The sequence below is a fragment of the Myiozetetes cayanensis genome, unplaced genomic scaffold (genome assembly GCF_022539395.1).
Source record: "Myiozetetes cayanensis isolate MyiCay16 unplaced genomic scaffold, myiCay2020 scf14, whole genome shotgun sequence".
Lineage (NCBI taxonomy): Eukaryota > Metazoa > Chordata > Aves > Passeriformes > Tyrannidae > Myiozetetes > Myiozetetes cayanensis.
Window position 1 is genome coordinate 19,316,551 of NW_026087048.1, and position 22,351 is coordinate 19,338,901.

Genomic DNA, 22,351 nt, shown 5'->3' on the forward strand with positions numbered 1-22,351 from the left:
CTGGCATCAAGTATTCAAAATTGCTTTTTAATCCTCTGGTTGCAGAATTTGGCTCTCTCTGAGGTGTCTCCGATTTCCCCTTAACAACAGATGATTTACAGCCACCTATTCTCAGTCACCTCTTACAGCTTTTTACTGGAACATGTGAGATTTTTAAGCAAACCGAAACCAAACCCCACCAAACAAAGAGCAGGAGAAGGGATTTGTTTCCTCAGAGCTGGTTTGTCGAGGGATTAAATTTTGCCAACCCCGAAACGATGTTTTCCTTGAATATTTCTCATTTCCAGGCATTTCATTTCTGCTCTTTATGTTTGTTTTTGAGCAGCTCTGCAGCGATTTAGCAACTGTTTTCCCTCCTCTTTAACATCCACTTCACTGAAACTCATCCCCAGCAAGAGTTGTTGCTGTTGCAGCTGTTTTTTTTAGGCATTTTCCTGCCTGTCCTGGAAGATTTTTAAATGTGTTCACTGGAATTTTCCAAGTTGCTGAGGAACCTTTAGAATTTTGCTCCTTTTCTTCCTGTTATTCCACAGTGATGAATTTGTTCGCTTGCTTTTGGAGGTGGCACCGAAATCTGGGAGAGTTGATCCTTGAGATGAGACTTTTAGGATGTGGATATTGGTTTAATCTCCTCACAGACATCCATAAATTTCCTCAGGGGTGTGGGATGCACCAAAATCGTGGGTTTCTCCCTGCTGTGCACGTTATTCCATGGGATATTTTTTTAGTGCGTCCTTCAAAAGCTTCATAAAAGGTACAGAATCTTCAGGCCCTTCTTGCTGCTGACTGGAACCAAAACGATCAACCCCAACTTCCAGTTCTACTTAATATCCAACAAAACCCCCTTTTCCCTCCCCACTCAGTGGGACAGGTAATTACTGTAGCAACTACAGCCTCGTTTGAAGGGTTGGCTGTTAATTAAAACACTGCAGAGGTGTAGGGTTGTCTTTTGGTGTAACCAAAGCTCCCGTTCCAGCTTCATTAATCACTCTGCAGTTCTTGTGCTGGGGAAGGGCAGGACAGTGGAGATGCCCGGAGTAAACAAATTCCCGGCCCCATGGCCTTTCCGAGCCATCCGCGGGCCTGGTGTCCCTTTTGTGATCCAATTCCCAGCCGTAATTAAATGTTAAATTGGTGCTGTCAGTGCTCTGTAAACCAACCCAGGTATCTGCCCTCTGCTGGAAACTCAACCCAAACCTCCACGGATGAATTGGCGTGCATCATAATTAAATCATCGAGTCTCCCCTTTTCATTCTCCTGGAAACGGGAGATGCCTCCCATGGAAAAAGGCTCAGCTTTCCTGGCAGCCTCATTAAGTTGCCCAACTGGCCCGTGTGGGCCCTGCTCAGCCAGCAGATGTTGGGCATCTCCTCTCAACCTGTTCCTGCTCCTCTGTTTTGCCTCTCCTGATTCGTCCCTACTTGCAGCGAGTTCATGGATTCATGGATTATTCATCCGCCTCCTGCTCTGCCAGAGCTCCCACGGATGATCCTCCTTCCCGTGCTGATATTAAATCACACTGATTTTATTTATTTATTTATTTATGTATTAAACTCCTGTTTGTTCCTAAAAGCTGATGCCACGTAAATGCTCTTTCCAGGAGTTATTAAATTAAGGGGAAGTTTTGAGAAACTTCCGAGCTATTAACGGGAATTATAGGAGCGCTCGGGGTTATAAATAAGATTAAACAACAACTTCCCCCTGTCTGGGTGTGATTTTTGCATGAAAAAACCCGACCATTAAAGCTTTTCTTCTTCAGTAATAATTGCTAGAGGTATGGAGTGGTGAAATATTGCAATTCTTTAAAGTTAGTGCCACATGTATGACATCGTGGAGTGTGGTGCCATAAATCAGTATGAGACAGTAAAACTAGTGAAGAGGAAAACCTTTAATGGTTTTGTTTTTATGCAAAATTACATTGGATTTTGAATAGGGTTTGTTGTTTTTTTTTTTCACCTGCTTTTATTTTCTTACTTGTTCATGGGTAGGAGTAGGCAGGGCATTGTTAAATAGCCAACTGTAAATGTTTGTCCACAAGAAATTAGGACAAACTGCTGTTGAAATACTCTGGAAAATTATTTTGGGGTCCCTGTGAACATTAACAATAATTCTTTCTAACTTTGTGTGGCAACACTGATCTTAAATAGCAACACAGGAATTTATTTTTGCTGATTATTCTCTGGGGGTATTTATCTGATGATAAAGAATTGGTCATAACCTCTTTTAATTCCCTTGAGTGTTTATATTCAAGTGTCTCACTGTCTGCCCACTGAAAACACCCACAGGACTGGCAGATTTGGGAGATAAACCTTATTTTCCGTGGAAATTCTGAATAATGGTTATTTCCTAATTGATTTCATTGAAAGAAAATGGGCAAGGGGATAAATTCCAGGTTGCACTCCAAGATTTAAGGTTGGGCTTGATGATCTTGGAGGTCTTTTCCAACCTGAATGATCCTGAGATTCTGTGAAATTCCCATTTAAAGTCTGATATTCTTGTGTATCAAAATCTTCAATGTGTTTATTTTATGTCAAACATGCAGATGCAAACCCTGATAAATATTTAATTGTAAAAATACATCCTTTTAATCACTTGTTTTCCCCACTTTTCCATGAGAAATGCTGCATAAAATCAGCTTCCCATAAAACATCTGAGCTCCAGGTCGTGTTTCTGTGAAATCAGATGCACAAATGTATAGAGGGAGTTGTATGTGATCTAAAATGATTTCATTGTCTTGAATTTTTATTTTATTTATTGAGTTATTTAAAATTAATTTCATGTTTTTTCCCCTCACACAGGGCATACCATGTCCGCAGTGGAAAAATACTGGCAGTAAAGGTAAGAAATTCCAGCAATTTTCTTTTCTGTCCAGTCTTTCCTGACCTTCCTTCTGATGGTGGGATCTCAGTTTGGTTAATTGTATTAAAATCCACATTGTTTATGCAGGAAAACCTCCATTTTAGTCGTTCCAAATGAGCACAGATGCCCAAAATCCAGGTTTTTTTCCTGCAGGGAAAAGCTCTTCCTGGGTCTGGGCTTGTGTGGGGAAGCTGCTTTTCCCTGGTCCCTTCTCCAGTGCTTCCTCAAATGAGTTTTCCAGGCCTGGGGATGCCCTGGGAAGCTGCCTGGAGAGGAGGTGGAGCAGCAGGAAATCCAGGGAATTCCCCCAGGCAGGAAGGGCAGCGAGTTCAACCTTTGCAAGGTTAATTGAAATCACCTCCCCGTGGCAAAAACAAACCACCTTTTTTCAGCAGTTTCACCTCCTTTTTCCCTTCGAGTCCATGGGTTTGGGTATTCCTGGTGGATAATGAGCATCCTGGAGATTTGGGAAACGGGGTTTTCTTGTAGGTTCTGCTCCTGCTGGGCCTGTCACTGTCAATTATGTTTTATTTGGTGTGATTTCTGAGAGGTATTAAATCTATACATGGGTTATAAATATATATAGTTTCAATATATACAATATATATGTTATAAATATAATATAAATAATATATCATATAACATATATATGTGTTATAAATATATATAGTTAATAAAATAAGCTCATGAGCTGGAGAGAAACCTGCTCTGATGGTGATTGTGTCAAGTTGCTATTGAAAAAATTACCCAAATACTTTATATATAGAGAGAGATTTATTTGTATATTATATATATATTTATATATTACATATAACTGTATATTATATGTGTTTTATATAATTTACATTATATATAGTTTATAATATATTATACATTATATATATTATATATATAATTATAATTGTATATAATTTGATAAAGTAATTCCTTAAATTACTTCTATCTTGGCTTAACCAGCAGTAAAAGAGGATGATAATTCCAACTGCTTGGAATGATCATCACATGGATCCAGTGTTTTGACAGAGGATTCCCAGGATAGGAGCACCACTGGGTGGGTCTGTGAAAGCAGAATTCTGCACTGTTGGGACTTTTTTTAAAATGATAATAGAAGGGGTTGATAGGAGAGGATAACATTCCAAGAACCTGTTGATTGAAATGCTTTCAGCAGGTGGATGATCTCACAAATCCATCAGACAGGAAAACAAACAAACAGAACACACAACACCTCTGTTGTGGACCAAACTAAGTATTTTGTGTGGAGGATTTAATGGCTTTTCCAAAGGTAACTTTCTCCCAATTGAAGGGTAAAATCCAGGTGAAGAGCATTTTTGCTTCCCCTGCTCCGAACCCGGCATTTCAATGGACCATTTGATTAATCATTTGTGCACTGCCTGTGACACTCCCGAATTTCCTCGCAGTTGTACGTACTGTAAAAGACAATTATGTCACCACAGATTAAAGAAGGGAATTAAAGCAGAATAGCAGCTTAATTTGACCTGTGATTTGGCTCTGGTTCCCTTCAGTGCAGCGTGTGCCACTCCAGCAAATAGCTGAAGTCATCCATGACAGCTTGTGATGAATTGCTGTATTTATACTGTATATTTTAATAGCCTCACACTAATTTAAATTGAGCACGGAGTAAATTATAATTCAGTCACTTGACTGCTTGTATTTAACTTGACAACTCATCCTTATTTGTCCTGGAGGTGTAGTGGGGAGCAGAGGCAATGTGCTCAGGTGCTCCTCGGGAAGATTAACCCTTTGCTCTGGGAAGGGGGAGTTCACCTGCAGTCTGAGCGAGCAAAGGGAGCTCAAAATGGGGACATTTGGGCAAAAACTTGATGGGGAAGAGGGAGCTTGATGAGGAACATCATGGATTCCACAAGATCCACGATGTTCCTCCAGCCTTGACATCAGCCACACGTGTTCAGGTGGAAGAAAACACTTCTGTACAGCACAGAGTGAGACTCTGATCTCTCCTAATTTATTTTGGGGTGACACATCCTTGCCATTCCTCTGGATGTGCATTGCCTGTGGTGTTCTGACCCACCTGGAAGTTGGGAAGCTCTTTTTTTCCAGGTTATCCTCACTATTAGAATGTAATTAGAATTAAAGCAGATCAGCCCAGGACCTTTCCTCGGGCCAGGGCCTGGCTGATGGGGTGTCAAGGATGGATTTGGTGCTGATCATGCCAACCAGTCCTTGCTGGGGTCAGGGAGGCCTTTTACCATGGACAACTCAGAGAAATGTCTCACTGGGAGTAGAATTTAGTGAGATAAAACTTGAATTCTATGCTATTGACAAGGGGAAATTCTGGTGATATTCAATGAACAGAACTAATGGCATCCCAGCCAAATATTTTCAAGTTTTTTCCACACTGGAAAAAAAAAGAAAAAAAGGTAAGTGAATATTGTTGGCAAATGATTATTGATCTGGACAAGTGTGTTAAAGGTTTCTTGGCAGCCCTGTATTACACTTACAATTTACTTTAGTGGCAGCTTTTATAAATAAGCCCAAAGCAAACTCTGCATAGAAGCAGGTTATTGGTTTTTCTTGCAGACAGATTTCGGTGCTGCAAAACGTGTTTGGAAATGGGCTCCCAGAGTTCTGGGCTGTCAGCAGAATATTCAGCCTGGGATATCTGCTCTGCTAATTCTGCAGATTGACTGAATTCTGCTTCCCTTCAGCTTAAAATATGAAACTGGGAAACACTGTGGGGGTGGAGCCTGGGCCTGGTTTAAGGCGTTGGGAGTCCAGTTTGGTTTGTGAAGTTGTGCTCAATAATTGAGTGTGCAAGGATCATGGCAGTGAATTGTTTGTTAAATTGGACTTTCAGTGCCTTTTTAAGAGGATCTGTCCTGAAAATCCTGAGAATTTACAACTCCAGGCAGCTCAGCCCACTTGGGCTCCAATGCTTGGTGTTTTAGCCCAGGATTATCAGCCCATCCTTTCATTTCCTTCCTTTGCTCGTTGCTCATTAAAATCTTCTCTCCCCTGTTCCTCTCTTTCCTTTTCTCACATCAGGAGAATTAATGTGTGGATCTTCAGTTGCTTGTTTTGAATCCTCCTTGTACTTTTTGTGGCAACTCTGATCATATCTCTGTGTTCTCGTGTTTTAGGTCATCCCCTTAGATATAACACTGGAACTCCAGAAGCAGATCATGTCAGAGTTAGAAATTCTTTATAAGGTATATATACAAGTTTTTTATAATTTTCATCACTCCTTCTTTCGTTTTCTTGCAGCAAATTTTCAAACAGAACTTCTCTCTTTTTTCTTTCTTTTCCCAGTGTGACTCATCGTATATCATAGGATTTTATGGTGCTTTTTTTGTAGAAAACAGGATTTCATTGTGTACAGAGTTCATGGATGGTGAGTTGTGTATTTAGTTTGCTTTTGATTGCTAAGAATTTAAATGGGAAAATTATATGAAGACGTGCTTTTGTAGAATGGAGTGGTAGGACTGGAAAATGGGAAGTGTTAATAACTTTGCAGGGAGTTAAAAAACCAGGACAGGGGATTGGGATTGTGCTGAATTCTCCACGAAATGCTGCATTTTCCCCGTGTGTAACTTGCTTTTATTGAAAATGTAAATAGAAGAGAAATAAATGCTGCCTTAATTTGTGGGTTGATATTGGAGCCTTCCTTCCAATCTGTCCTCGCTGGCAAAACAGCTGTTCCTCACTCCCAGTGTTTTGATAGCCAAAACAGATTTTCTTTTAAAGAAATCTATTAACCCAATGTCCTGTGTGTTTGCAGTGGAAATAGTCTCTTAATTGCGAGCCAAGGAGTTATTTTCCAGCACAGCTGTTTGCCAGCTCTGTGCTGACTTTCTTTTTGAGTCTCCTCCCGTTCCTCCCCACGTGAACCCTCGGACCGAGAGCGACCCCGTCCCCCCAGCCCGACCTCACTGTTGGTGCAGAGCTGTGGCAGCTCTTGGCTTGGGAACCTTGGGAATTCTTGGAGAAAAGGCAGGGAAAACCCACAGAGAACAGCAATCCATAATCCTTGCTGGTCTGAATGAGTGAGTTCTGAGAGCATCTCGTGGCAGATGCTGTCCCTGCGTGTCTCGTGCTCGAGAAGCCTCTTCACAGCTTCCAGCTCTTCCCATCACCAGCAACGGGCTGTTCCTCTCTCCAGGATTTTCTTAGGAGCCAGCATTTTATGCCCCACCCAGGTTTTTCACCAAGGTTCACTTAAGCTGGGAATAAAGGGGGGAGAGATCTCACCCATCATTTCCTGCCACAGAGCCTTCCCTCCCCGGGAAAAATTCCCCAAGCCAAACGTGTGCCATCAAACGGCACTGAGCAGCTTCTTTCTTTTCTGGATAAAGCCCTTTAGGGTTTTATGGTGCATTTTGTTCCCTCCCTGTTCAAATGGACTGTTGTTACTGTTATTTCTCCCTTTTTACACTCCCTGCCTCCAGCCCAGTGGTTGCTGCACCCTGTTTCCAAGCAGGATGAGAATCTCTCAGATTTTTTTGTCTTTGAAAACAGTGTTTTAGTCCAAAATCAAAGCCCCCAAGTCAAATTCTTTGCTGTTCTGCTGCTGGGTGACTGTTTGCCCTTTCTCTGCTCTCCCCTGCAGTTCCACTCAGACTTACAAGCCTGTGTAAAGCTGTAGTTACACACAGTGAGGAACCATCTGCTCGTGCCAAAACGAGCATCTGCCTGGAGTTCGTCCTTTCTCTCCCTTCACAGAATATTCTGAGCTGGAAGGGACCCACAAGGATCCTCTAATTCAGATATATATTGAAATGTTATGGACAGAAGTGCTTGCAGGTCTGAATTCTTGCTTGAAAATATATTTCAGCTTTTAGGGTCTGCATCCCTCAGGATGGTGCATCAGTTCCTTGGAATTCTCCTGGACATGACCTGCTCTGCCTCATGTTGTGCTCTCCCTCTGGCAGAAAGTCCCAGCAATCAGTTAAAGGAAGAACAAAATGCAAATAAATGGACCTTGCCTTTTCATTTCCCCTCATCCTCAGCCCTTTAATTTCCATGCAAAGGATGCAGGTAAAGAGAAGGAAAAAAAGTGCTCTCTCATCCTGCAGATGAGCAGCTTTAACCTTGTCAAATTTTTAGCCCTTTTGTCTGTCCTAGGCCAGTTAATATTTTTTGAAGCCACATCCTATGACCCTGGGCCACATCACAGGCATTTCCTTTATGGATGACCTGGGTACAGGTGGATCTGAGTCCTTTTGGGGAGGCACACGTGGCTAAAGGACCGTTTTGGTGCTTCCCTGGCACCTCCAAGCAGGAAAAAGCCGAGGAGCTCCAGGTCTTGGAGCTATCAAAGCACTGAGGATGAAGTGACCTGGATCACCCTCCCACCAACTGGTTTTAAAGAGCAGCAGAGAAGTGAAATGAGGCCTTTTAGTCTTTGCCCTTTTATATTTGTGATAAAGTTGACGCTCTAAATAGAGCTGGTGAAATGCCCTCTTGCCTTTTATTTATGTTGTTGCCTCTTTTCCTTGGGAGTGCTGAACACCTGCTAAATTCCCCAGGAAAACAGCTTATCAGGCTGTCCCTGCATCTCTGGCATCATTGGATTTGGAAAAGTTGTCCCCTGCAGGATTCTTTCTCCATGGAAGGATGGCAGATTTCCCCCTTGGTTTGTTATAAAACAGCTTTTATTAATTTTTCCAGCAGCACCACCTTTAGTGCCAGGTCTGAGAGCCAGGCTGAGCAGCTTGGGGGGTTAAAACAGGACTTTTTTGGGGGGTGCAAAATCTAAGGATGGGGTGTCAGGGTGAAAAGGAACCAGCAGCCTTGTGTTTTGCTCTTATTTCCCTTCAAGAGCACTCGGATTTCCTTTTTAAACTGGGATTTGTTATAATCCACGGGCAATACAAGCTGGAAAGTTAAATTTAGGGAATGAATGGTGGTTTGGATGACCTGGAATCAGAGCAGCATTAGTGAAGACAAACAAACAGACTATTTCTGACAGTACAGGTGAGGAGGAGGAAAACCACCCACCACCACCACCAACCCCAGGTATTAGAATGACAATTATACCATAATTCTGATTTATTCCATAATTGAGGCTGAAGACTGGAATAAGGACCTTGTGACTTCTTTGAATTGCAGCATTTTGGGACAAACAGGGTTTATTTTTGAAAACTGAATCAAGTATTTTTTTTTCCATTCTACTTGGAGATGTTTAATTCTCAATTTTCAGTTTACTTTCTTGCCCAAGAGTTTGTGTTTTACCCCAGGGACAGGGTAAAAGAGAAGGGAGAAAATGCTTCCCAATCCCTTGGGAATGTCTGTAGGGCTGTTAAGTTAAAGGGAATGGGGCTTCTTGATGTCTCCATGAATGTGTGATGCTGGAAGGACAAGTTATCCCAGATACCGGATTGTGTCCCATACTGGAATTTACTGGAGTTTGACCTGCTTGCCTTGAAGGTTCTTTCATTTTCAGACATCAACCAGAAACCCTCCCTGGTTTGATACCTGGAGAAAGCAGCTTGAATTATGTATATAATGATCATATTGGGTATCCTGGAATGTTAGCACCGGGTTCTGGGAACACAAGGATTGGGACACTCTGGAATTTGAAGTCGACTGTTGCTTTTTGGGATGATTTGGTTATTCCCAAGGAGTTTCTCCCAGCCTGGTGGTTTTGGAGTTCTCCAGTTTGGATGTTCTGACCTGTGATGGGAGCTTTCCTGATCTTTTTTAACTTGTGTTTGGAGCATTAAAGGGGGGAAAAGAGCCCCGAGAGCCGTTTCATGTGTTTATTCAGAATTTGGGGGATTTTTTTAAGGTCACTTATTTCTGACACAGTTATTGTTCTATCACTGACGGTGTTTTTATTAATAACCAAGGCCTAGAAAACCCTTAGGGCTTCAAATCTAGGGCAGTGTTTCGTTTTGCATTACCTGAGCACGTGTTGTTTGTCCCTGCAGGGGGTTCTTTGGATGTTTATAGAAAAATTCCAGAGCACGTCCTGGGAAGGATAGCAGTGGCTGTAAGTACTTGGAGTTCTTTTTTATCTCTCAGTTTTGGGTTGTGCATTTACCTCACCCTTGATTTGAGTGCTCACATGAGCCCTTGGGGCACTGAGGTCTCTCCAGAATCCGTGTCCTTCTGTGAAAGGGAAGGTCCTTCCTCTCTCCTGTGCTCAGGGACTTTGGGATTAAGGAAAACTTCCTTTGAATGACTGTGATGGTCATTCACCCACCACAATGACCAACACAAGGCTTGCTGGAGGGTCATGAGATAATTGGAGGGATGGAGCAGTTCTCCTGGGAGGAAAGGCTGGGAGAGCTGGGAATGCTCACCTGGAGAAGAGAAGGATCCAGGGAGACCTGAGAGCCCCTTGCAGGGCCTAAAGGGGCTCCAGGAGAGCTGGAGAGGGACTGGGGACAAGGGATGGAGGGACAGGACACAGGGAATGGCTTCCCACTGCCAGAGGGCAGGGAGAGATGGGAGATTGGGAAGGAATTCCTGGCTGGGAGGGTGGGGAGGGGCTGGGATGGAATTCCCAGAGAAGGTGAGGCTGCCTCTGGATCCCTGGGAGTGTCCAAGGCCAGGTTGGATGGGGCTTGGAGCAGCCTGGGCTGGTGGAAGGTGTCCCTGCCCGTGGCAGGGGATGGGATGAGATGGGCTTTAAATTCCCTTCCCACACAAACCATTCCAGGATTCCATGATATGATTCTATATAAAAGAATGTGATCAACTGTAGTGGGATGAAAAGCTGAATTTCCTGGAAATCTGTGGTGACATTTCTTCCCATCAACCCTCACCGGATGGAGCAGGGTCACATAAAGAGGACAGTCCTCTTAATCACCTTAATTTCCCTTTTAAGCCCTTCTGTTCTTTAGGGTGCCTTTCAGGTGGATCCAGGAGCCCTGCTGGGGATCCCTTGTCTGCTGAGGGGTCATTTCCATTCTAACTGTCCTCAGTCTCTACAAAGTGACTCAGTTTTCCTTCCCAGGCTGAAGAATCAAGTTGGTTCCTGTTACCAAAATGCAAGGGCAGGACGTGTTTTCTGTGTTCTCCTGTGCCAAATGAGGAGGGTGAGGTTTTTATTTGGCCCAAGCCAGGCCTGGGGACAGGCTGTTCTCTCACCTCTTCATCTTCTGGATGAAGAGCTAATAGGAGTCATTTTAGGGCAGATGAGCAGGGAGATGGTTTGGGATCCAGGAAGAATTCCCAGTCCCCAATATCTGCTCAGTTTGGCCTCGAGGTGTTGATCCTTAAAGCACCTGGTTAGCCCATCCCTGTGGCTCAGCAGCTAAAAATTCACCAGCCATGACTGAAAACTCAAATTACAGAACAACAACAACAACAAAATTAAAAAAAATTCATCATTTTGCAGAGCTGAGCACAGGGTGAATGACCAATGTCTCAGTGGATCTCACAGGGGAGAGAGAGACTGCTAAACAATTGCTAAATATAAGGAATACTTTGATAACTTAAGCAGTTTAAAGCATAACAAAGTTATTCTATCATGTGCCATTTAATTAAGTGCTGGGTTTTCACATTCATTATACATCAACCTGACAATTTAAATCCTTTAATCCAACACAGGCAGCTATTTAGTCTCTGTTCATTGTAATTCACAGCTCTCCTTTCCTCTTAATTTGTGTGGCCTGCCCAGGGTGATGAACACCCTCCTCTGATGCTGGTTCCTCTCAGTAGCTTCAAATCTGCTCATTATATACCTGGCAGTTTCTCCTGGAATTTGAATGCTTTTCACCTCCAGTTCAGAGGGAAAACGTTTCATCTCTCCTTCCCCACGAGGGAGAAGCTGCTCACGGTGTCCTCATGTCCCTGGTGCCAAGGAATATGTGTCATCTGAAAGTTTAATAATACTGGGATGGGCCTTCAAGCATTCCTCCAGCTGCTTATTCCCTAGTTTCCTTCTCTCACCTGGTGTTGTGTGTTTAACACATCCACCCCAACTCACCTTATCATTTCCTTGCTTTCTGTTTTTGTCTCCCCATCCTTGGCATTCCACAGGTGTTCTCTTCCAATTTTTTACCCTTCTCCATAACGGTGCAGCTTCAGCCCCATCTTTAATGTCTCCCTCTCTGTGTTTTTGTTGCTCACCTGCAGGGTGACCTCGTTAGCAGGGTGGTAGTTAGTGAGCCTGGCTCCCTGACACGGGCACTGAGCTGAGCTTTAACTCGGGCTGGTTGTTTGATTTGTTGGTTTTCCCATGCAGGGGGGTCAGGGAAGGGGGGAACAAAGGAGCAGGTGCTTCAGAGGAGGAACTCACCCCTTCCTCCTGCTCCCCAGAACAGAAGGCGTGTGCTGAGGCCGAACCAGCCCTGGCAGCTCCTCTGCTCCGGTGCTGGATTCTCCTCAGCTGGCACGGGGGAATTGTTGGAAGGAGGCAGCCAAAGCCTTTGTTTTTGCCAGGATCTCTCCGTGGCTCCTTTAAACCTTCCCAGACCTGCCTGTTGGTACCTGATGTTTCAGCAGAGCCCATTTTTTTGGGGGGTTGGGGCACTTTTTTGCCAAGTCCTGCACACAGACACCGTAATCCCCCCCTGAACAGCTTGGGAAGATTAGCCAGAGCCTGGAGGATTTCTGCTCACTGCTGAGGATGGGGGTGTCAAACAAAAGCTGGATGGATTTTTGTGGACAAAACCTGGAGCTTCCAGAGTGTCTCTTTCTTTTCCAGTGCGTGTTTTCTCTTGCACCATGGACAGAGTGGTTTGTCTTTTATCCTCCCGAGGCACGTACAGTGCATTAATCTACTGAAGCTGCTTGATAACACGTGTGACCTGCACATCTGCTAATTGGGAAACCCTCCTGTTATGTTTGTAGGAGGTTTTAAGTGAAACCATTTCCAGAGGGATGTGATGCAGGCCCATGTTGATGTTTAGCAGCACCCCCCGAGCTCCTCTCGCTCCCACCTGAGGGTTGCAGTGGTTGGGTGATCTCTGGAGCCAGGCTGGGAGAGCTGGGAGGTTCACCTGGAGAAGAGAAGGCTCCAGGGAGACCTGATTGTCCCTTGCAGGGCCTAAAGGGGCTCCAGGAGAGCTGGAGAGGGACTGGGGACAAGGGATGGAGGGACAGGACACAGGGAATGGCTTCCACTGCCAGAGGGCAGGGAGAGATGGGAGATTGGGATGGAGATCATCCAGTTCCAAACCACCTCCCGTGGGCAGGGACACCTCCCACTAGCACAGGTTGCTCCAGCCTGGCCTTGGACACTCCCAGGGATCCAGGGGCAGCCACAGCTTCTCTGGGCAACCTGTGCCAGGGCCTGCCCACCCTCACAGCCAGCAATTCCTTGCCAATCTCCCATCTCTCCCTGCCCTCTGGCACTGGGAAACCATTCCCTGTGTCCTGTCACTCCAGGCCCTTGGAAATTGTCTCTCTCCATCTTTCCTGAATGCCCCTTCAGGTCCTGGAAGGCCACCCTTAGGTCACCCTGAAGCTTCTCCTGGCTGACCATTCCCAACTCCCCCAGCCTTTCCTTTGGGAGAGCTGGAGGGATCTCTGCCTTCATCATAACATTCCTCCTGGGTTTTTTTGTGCCTGTGAGAAGGGGAAATCTCTCTTCCTCCTCGTGTTCTCGATTTGTGTGAAGGCCTGGTGTGTTTTCTGAGGGCAAACGTGCCTTGGGAAGCCCAGAGTGGTGTGGTGGTGGCTCCAAAAATCCCTTCTCCCTTCGCTTGCCACTTCACACATTTATTTTCCCCTCCATTTGTGAGGCAGTGACATTGTGCTCTGTATTTTGAGTGCTAATGTTGATTGAAGTTCTCCCTGAAAGGATGTGCACTTGAACTGTCAGGAGAGTGAGTGATTGACAGCAGGTGGAAGTACTTTTTGTGTCAAGGCTTTGTCAAGTCATTGTTGTAAAACCTGCTTTACTGAATACCAATAATTCCTGCCAGAGCTTCCATCAAAAGATTCTCTCTCCCAGCACCATTTTAGAATAATATTTAATACTTGAGAGCCCTTCCCTAATAGGCAGATGTAAGGGAAGTGAATAACTGTGTGGTACACGAGGTGAGTCCATTTGGGGGGCTCCTGGGAGTATATTTACAGCCCAGGATAAAGGGAAAAACTCCTTTTATTCCTTTATACTCTGATGCTGAGAGAGTCTGAAGGGAGAGTTTGTTTAATACCAGGTCTTACCCAGCACATGTTCCATAAGAAAGATATTTAATAACTCACAGCTGTTGATTTTTTCTTTTTTTTTCCTATGATTTCTTGCTTTGAAATAAATAATTTTCTAATGGTTTTAAAGCTTTTCAATAGTCTCAATAAATTTATAGTAATCAAAGAACTTAATATTCTGAAAATCACCTTGGCCATTGGAGGAAGGCTAAAATGTTTCATCTCCTTGATTTATTTTTGCATCAATATTTTTAAATTATTATTATTTATATTATTATTAATAATAATATTGTCAAAATGCTGCGTGAATGGAATTCCCATGTTTTGCTTGTCACAGAGTCATGGAATCAGAGAATCATTAAGGTTGGAAAAGACATTTAAGACCAAGTCCAACCCTTTTGAAAGGCTTGAGGTGAACGTGGTCACACCTGTGGCCAGGAGATGGTTGGCTTTGGCTGAGTTTAACTGAGGAATTGCCACCTGGAGCAAATTTATTTGGGATCCACCATCGTGATTTGCTTTACAAAAGAGATTCTGATCCCACTGATGTCATTTTTAATTACAGAATGAATTTTAAGAGAGTTTCTAATCCAATAGGAAGGGAGGAAATTACTCTGCTCTCTGCTTTCACTCTCTATCATATTTTTAGCACTTCTGTAACACAAATAACTTCATTTTGGCCTGCTCAGCCAGTGAAAAGGATGGAATTGTTTTGACTGCAAAACTCAGACAAATTTACCAGTGTCAGAAATGGTTTAATTGTTCTGGGGGTGCACGAGGAGGGTCCCAGGGAAGTGAATTAAATGTCACCTCAGAGATGGAAAGGGGATAAAATAGATTTTCTCGCTGAGAAGGCAGGGCTGGGTTGGGGGAAGGAGAGCAGGGGCAGGAATGTTTGTTGAACATTGCACTGGAACAAACCCAGGTTATTCAGTTTGGTTTTCGCAGTTTTGGTGGTGGAAGGAGGAAATTCTGGAATAGCAGGGCGAGGTCTGCCCCAGTTCTTCTCTTTTAGGGCTCCCAGTTGTATTTTTTGGGGGTGATGGGAGAGAATGAGGTTTGTGTTTGGTTCCAAGATGAGTAATGTGAAGAATGAGAGAATTTATACAGTTCAGGGAGAAATATCCTGGCATTTACATCAAGTAATTAAAAGCATGGAGAGGGAAGGAAAAGGTGCAAGATGCACCCAATGGAAGGAAAAGAAGAGAGGATGAAATGCAAAAGAGAATTGGAGATTTTATTGTTCCCTGGGATTTAATTTCACTGAGTTGCTTCCATTGCAGGAAAACCAATCATTACACCCTTTTTGTCTTTCCTGACTTTGAACACCCCAGCAAAGACACAGGAACTCAAAATACACGGAATTGCCTGAAGGGATTCAGTAGAAACTCAACTGGCTTCAACTTACAGACCCTGGGAAGAAGAATTGGTGTGTTCTGGAAGAACCTAGGGCAGGTTTTTAGCAGGTTTTTAGATTCACCTGCTCCTGGAATGCTTTGCCAGGGATGTGTGTTTGGTGTCCCCTTTTCCTGGTGCTGGCTCTGTTCTTCATTAGAGGTTGGGTCTCTCCTTACATGAGATGTGCAGTTTTTCTCACCAGGAATCTCTTAATACCTGATGGTTTGTTGGTTTTTTTTCTCTTTTAATTTCAGGTTGTGAAAGGCCTGACCTATTTATGGAGTCTAAAGATTCTGCACAGGGGTGAGTAACAGATGTTTGCTGGTTTTCAATGAAAAATTGTATTCTGATACTACTGTATAAAGTATAATACATATGCAAGATACCTTTTACAAATATATAAAAATATATAGAAAATTTAATGTAGAATAATATTCTTATAGTATTCATTTTAATAACATCTTCTACAAAGACACTTGACCATATTAACATCTGGTTTGTGATGCAGAATGAATTTTAATCATTAACCTCACACATTCCCTGGTAAAATATTTTTACTGCTCTTTATTGCCCTCCCTCCTCCCCTACAAAGGAAAAGACTGAAGAGAGAAATGAATTTATTTATGGAGATTTAGAGGCTTAGGGTTACAAACAGTTCCCCAGTGGAAAAATCAGGTGTTTGACTAGTATTGAAAATAGAAGATAGATTTTTTTTAATGTACTTCAGGAATCTCATGTGACTGCCACAAGATCTCTAAAATTCTGACCCCCCCTGTCCCTCAGAATGGTCATCAAGAGTTAAAGGAACTTTAATCCTGCTTGGACATAAACCATTTTGGGGTTTTGGTGTTTGTTCTACTTCCTGAAGTTAATTTGTTTTGGTTTGGTTTGGTTTTTTAAACTTCTCTTTTATTTTTTTGCTTTTTAATCTCGTTACATTTTGTTAAAATGGTAAATTCACTCACATGTACTAAAACTTGCAAAATCAGGGTCAGTTCTGGAAAGAGTCTTTAAAGAACAAAGGAGCCACTTCCCCCTGCACCACCCCCCAAAAAAAAATAGAAGAAGGAGAAACTCATTACATTTATAATGTTTCTGAAGTGTCTGAAGGGAACTGCTCTGGTTGCTAATGTTGTACCAATCCTGTTTAATTTACCCCATCTGCTCACCCAGCCCGGGTGCTCAGGCAGGGGGTGCAGAACTCGGGATTGAGGGAGAAGTGGGAGGGGAGGCAGGGAGGGAATGGGAAATTCCAGACCAGGTAGGTGAGACCGGCCCTGCTGGGCTTTGGGAGGGGCTGAGGAGCTGATGGGCTGGGTCAGGTGTCCTGCTGTGAGCAGTGGAATGGTTTGGGTTGGAAGGGACCTTAAAGCTCATCCCATCCCACCCCTGCTGTGGGCAGGGACACCTTCCACTAGCACAGCTTGCTCCAACCTGGCCTTGGACACTCCCAGGGATCCAGGGGCAGCCACAGCTGCTCTGGGCAACCTCTGCCCACCCTCCCAGGGTCAGGACCTGGCTGCAGTTCCTCCTTTCCCCTTCCCAGGGGATTGCTCTGAATTTGGGAGTGCAGCCTGTCCTGGGTGGGAGAAGGAGGGCTGTGGTCACAGAGTGAGTAGGGATCAGCTAAGGACCTGGCTTTTGTAAAGCTGTGAATCATTTATGTTGGAAAAGGCACTGGACATCGAGTCCAACCATTCCCCAGCACGGCCAAGGCCACCACTGACCCATGTCCCCAAGTGCCACATGCACAGGGCTTTTAAATCCCTCAGGAATGGTGACTCCACCACCTCCATGGGCAGCCTGTTCCAAGGCTGGACAGTGCTTTTCCACAAGAATTTTTTCCTAATATCCAACCTGAGCCTCCCCTGGCACAATTTAAGGCCATTCCCTGTCCCCCTTTTGTCCCCCAGATCAGGGGGTTGCTGGTGGACCTGCCCCTGGGTTGTCACTTGGTTAAAAGAACAGAAATAACCCAGAGTTCACAACCAGACACAGGTTACCAAGGAGGCTTCATTTCTGTGAGGGTTGAAACAATCCCCCTACTACCCTGAACGTTGCCAGATGCAGAGATTGATCAGCTCCATCCCCTCTCAGTGAGAGGAGGAACAATCTGCTGCTGGAGCTGCCACAGCAATTCCAGAATAAATAGGAGACAAAAGGTACCAGGAACATCCATGGCTGGGGCTGGCTCTGAGTTAGGCTACACAGTTATTGCCACACTTTTAACACCCAAAAAGAATGAAGATGTGGAATTTTTCTCTTTAATCTTCCTGCCCACCTTCTGATTGTGATTTGGAGAGGACGTCGTGGAGCATAAATATTATAACTGTAGCATTTCCCTGTCGTGCTGCTGTGAAACTGGAACCTGGCTCTGATTTTTGCTTTGCCAGTAGAACAGACTCTCCCCTCCTGCCTGGGTTTCCTTGCCTTGATTGAGGAGCAGCTCTGGGGCTTTGATGGATTGTGTTTGCCCCTTGCTCTGGTCTGAAGCAAAGCACAGAAACTGTTTTTTTCCTCACACTTCAGATTTTTCTGGCCTTGCCCTGTTGCTGCATTGAGCAAGGTGAGGACGGCACTGAGGGGATAGTGAGCATTCCAGGTTCAGCATTCCCCCAAGGATTGCTTCCCAGTGTTATTTACCCATTCCCAGGATACAGAAAGGGGGTGAGTGCTTAAAGATGAGGGCAGGGAGATGCAGTGCAGGGAAGGGGTTTATTTCTCCAGATGATTTCCTTCGGCTGCCTCCTGGTTTTAATGCTCAGGGGTAAAGGAGGAGATGCTGAACTCTGAATTTTTTGGTTTCCCAGGTAGAGCAGAGCAGGACATGGATGCAGGATCCCAAATTTCCACGGTGGTTTTTAAGGCAGGGCTGAAGCAAAGCTGAGCGAGGCAGCTCCGGGACTGGAGGGGGGGGATTAAAGCAAAGCAAACAAACAATGAGCAAGTCTTTTATTGCAGATCAGACATTGCAGCAAATATTACAGCTTCACTTCAAAACAAACCTCGCAACTAATGAGGTGATAGCCGTGCATATTAATAAACACAACTGCAGTCATAGCCATCACACCCACATCAAACATAAACATGAGATTAACACCTCCACCACTTCTTTGGAAGATGTGAGAATGTCCCAATGATAAGTGTGCTCTTTTCCCCAGAGGATGAGAAGTAGAAATGGAAGGGTAATGAGAAATTAACTTAGATTTAAAACAGAATTAGCAATTAAACAAGTCTAATCATGTACAAAGTCAAAGTTTGTATAAAGACAAACCAAAATCTGTTAAGTTCAAGAATAAGTATAGACCGTGTGCATTTTATCTGCTGTGTTTTCCTCTGTTCACACCTTCTTATTGAAGGAAAGGTATGAAATAAATGTTACCCACTTGTGTTTAATTGTACTGATCTGGATTTGTGTGCGTGGCTGTTTGGGCACTGGGGGTGTGTGTATATATATATTTATATATAAATATATATATTTTTATATATTGCATGGTTGGAGCACCTTGGCTTCTGGTTAGATTTTATAATAGGGTAGGACTAGGTTTTAAATTTGTGCTAATTTTGGAACTGTTTAGTGGTCTGTAATCTGTGAGGTGGGTTGAGCAGGGCTGAGGGTCTGGAGATCTCCTGGACTGTCGGTTGGTTTGTGGCAAAAGGGAGGTTTGTGCATCACTCTTTTTATCCCAGGATGTTAAAAAAAACCCAGGATCTGCCAATCCTCTTTGTCCTGGCATAATCTGCTGGAGCTGGGGGGTACTGGGTGGACAGGGGTGTTCTCATCTTCTCCCCAGTAGCTGCTCTTTGCTGAGGATTTCACCAGGAATGTCCAGAGCACCATATTTGAGTCTCCTTCTCCCCTTTGTTTTTTTTACCTCTGTGAGAAATAATCAGCATTAGGGCCACATTTAATGAGGCACAGCCCCAAATCCAGGGGTGTGTATATGAAATTATGAACCTGCTCTAGTGGAAGGTGTCCCTGCCCAGGGCAGTGGGGGAACAAAATGAGCTTTAAGATCCCTTCCAACCCAAACCATTCCAGGATTCTGCTATTCTATGCAAATATTTATGCCTGTATGTACAGCTAAACACATGCATGGCCACTCATGGACCACTTAAGGCTTATTTAAAAAAAAATAATCCTGGCCTCTGCAGAACCGTGCTGATGTCTTCCTTGAACTTGGCATGTTGAGGTTTTCTATTTTTAAAAGACAGGAAAAGTCAAGAGACAGCTTTTAAACAATCTCAGGGTTGTTTGTTGGTTGTTTTGTTTTTCTCCCCACACAATCATGTGTCTGTTTGCTTTTCAACAACACAAATGAGTGAAATGTTTGGTGTTGAAAAAGCTGAACCTCTGACAGTTCTGTTTACTGGTAAGTAAGAGCTTGGAGGTCCCTTTTATTTGCAGAGAGGTGAAACTACTTAGGCAGCTCCATCAGGAGGAGAACTTGTTCATCCTCTATAATGATGCTTCATAGAAATCATTTGTATTAAGCAAGCCCTGGTAATGGGAGCATAATGACCCCTTTTGGCTCTTGTTTAAATTCTTTCACTTCCAAACACTAATATTAATCACAAGCAGATGGTGCAGAACATTATTTATGCACATTTGTTTCCCAAACCCCAAAAATATTTAACCCATTAACTGAAGTGGTTTATGAAACCAAAGGCTAATTTGCTGATTAGGTGATTTTTTTTTTTTCTCCTCACTTTCAACATGAGATATTTTGTCACTTCCTTTTCTTTTTTTGAGGAAACCATGGGGATTCATAGCAAATATTTGGTTAAATTTAATTTCTGCTGGCAGGACAGGTTGGGTTTGCTCTCACAGAGCTCATTTGGCTGTTTTGCTCTGTGTGATCCCTGGACTCTGGAGTCTTCCCATCCTTTAAGAGGCCAACTGCTCATCTTTTTTTTTGTTTTGTTTTGTTTTCTTCTAGGATTTTCTTTTCTTTTGAGCTTTGTTTGTGAAAAGGATTTCAGGATCAAGCAAAGCTTAATGAGTGACAGGTGTTTATTCAGTTGTATCAGCTTCCTGCCACATCCCTGCAGGAGCAGGGAAGGGAGATGGGGTCTTCAGATGCCCTGAGGTGGGAGCTGGGCAGGCCTGGGGGCACAGGGGACAGATGTGCCCTGGTGGTTTCCTCTGCTGGGTCGTGTCAGGAGGACAGGGATTTATGGGCTGGACTTGGAGAACTTTGAATTGCAGAATCCCAGACTGGTTTGGGTTGGAAGAGACCTGGAAGTTCATCCCATCCCACCCCCTACCACGGGCAGGGACACCTTCCACTGTCCCAGGCTGCTCCAACCTGGCCTTGGACACTCCCAGGGATCCAGGGGCAGCCACAGCTTCTCTGGGCAACCTGTGCCAGGGCCTGCCCACCCTCCCAGCCAGCAATTCCTTCCCAATCTCCCATCTCTCCCTGCCCTCTGGCAGTGGGAAGCCATTCCCTGTGTCCTCTCACTGCAGGCTCTTGTCCAATCGGTTATTAATTATTTTTGTTACAATTTTTGTTGCAATTAGTGTTTACACTGTGCTATAACCCCACTGTTCCCAGTGCCTGTGCTGTGAACAGCTGGATGTGGGGGAGCAGTGTCGGGGTGTCTGTGGGTGCAGCAGCCCCTGCCGCTCCGTTCCTTCCCACTCCACACGGTCCCTGGGCCGAGGTGGCTCCACTGGCTCCATATTTTTAGAAAGGAGGTTAAACAGGATTACTGTGCACCTTGATGTTCTGCTCAGCATTCAGGGGAGAGCTGCTGATTGTACTCGGCACGTCTGCTTGGATTTAGCAAAGTCACTCAGCACCAGAGGGGGTAAAACTCCATCAGAAATGCAGCACATGGATGGAATTCCTAAAGCTGGAGATGGGGATGAGTGAACTGAGGGTTTGGATGTTGTCACATGATGGAGATGCTCCTGACTGATTTTTTTTTTTAGGGAGAAATTAGAGCATGTACCCCCTCACTTAGAATGTACAGATCTACTTAAGGTATATAAGGTACTTTTTAAAAGTGGATTTTTAGCTCAAATATAAGAAAGCTTTTAATCAGCTCCTTAATTGAGGTTATACATTTCTGCATTACAGAGACAAATTAAACAGGCTACTGTGCTACCAGAAAACAGCTGCTAAACCAAAGCAAACTTAATGATAAACAAAATTAGGTGCTTTTCTAGTTGGGTTTCATCCATCTGCACCCAACGAGTGCTCACTTTTAAAGAAGGCACAAGTACAAGCTATTGCTTTTAATCCATTTTGACAGAAGAAAGCAGTGATTAGGCAAAGCCACTGTGCTCTAATCTTCCCAAGTTTAAGCCAGGCCATAACATGCACATTCTGCTTCCCAACTGGCATCCCAGGAACAGGAAAGATGCTCAATGTTGATTTTACAGTTGGAAGCAGAAATGGAGCAACTTCTTTTGGCATCAGAGGGGCTCAGCATTAAGATCTTTGCACTGCCAGTCTGGTTTTATGATGCACATTGATGGTTTGTCTGCTGCAACAGGGTTAGTTCATCATTTGAAGGCTTTGCTGGCAGTTTACCCCTGAAAAAACTCTGAAACCCCGAGATTGGAGCCTTTTTGTGCCATAAAAGCCCCAGAGGTGGAAGCCAGTGTGCACAGGGCAGAGGTGTGGGATCAATCCCTGTCTAAATGTTATCCCTGTGGAATTCCATCTTCTTTTTCCAGGCTGATTTTCCAGCTGGTCAGAATCCCTGTGAATTTTAGGTGCTGCCCTTCAATGCTCTTGTCACCTCTTCCCCCTTGGTGCCACCTGCAGATTTAATAACAGTGATGCATAATGTCATCTGTGTCACACCATGTGATATCATCTATGTAGAGATGATGTATAATTTATATATTTCTAGAGATGATGTATAATATATATCTTTATATATATATAAATCCATATAAAATGTCATCTGTGCTGCCGACTTAGGAACCAAGGGTTTGAAATTTGCACTTGAAATACCCATTTGTAATATTTCCTGTTAAAAATCTGCCATGCCAATC

At 44.0% G+C, this 22,351-nt stretch overlaps 1 protein-coding gene across 3 annotated transcripts in view; it reads left to right on the forward strand.

The window, feature by feature from the left end:
* Nucleotides 1–22,351, forward strand: part of MAP2K5 (mitogen-activated protein kinase kinase 5) — a 255,429-nt gene that overhangs the window by 36,836 nt on the left and 196,242 nt on the right. For all 3 annotated transcript variants that reach the window (XR_007628145.1, XM_050309546.1, XM_050309548.1), the window contains 5 exons: nt 2,799–2,838; nt 5,979–6,047; nt 6,148–6,229; nt 9,768–9,829; nt 15,594–15,642. Coding sequence is in view for 2 of the 3 variants with exons in the window: in XM_050309546.1 (XP_050165503.1) it covers nt 2,799–2,838; nt 5,979–6,047; nt 6,148–6,229; nt 9,768–9,829; nt 15,594–15,642 (302 nt within the window). In the remaining variant the exon portion in view is untranslated. The remainder of the gene's footprint in view (nt 1–2,798; nt 2,839–5,978; nt 6,048–6,147; nt 6,230–9,767; nt 9,830–15,593; nt 15,643–22,351) is intronic.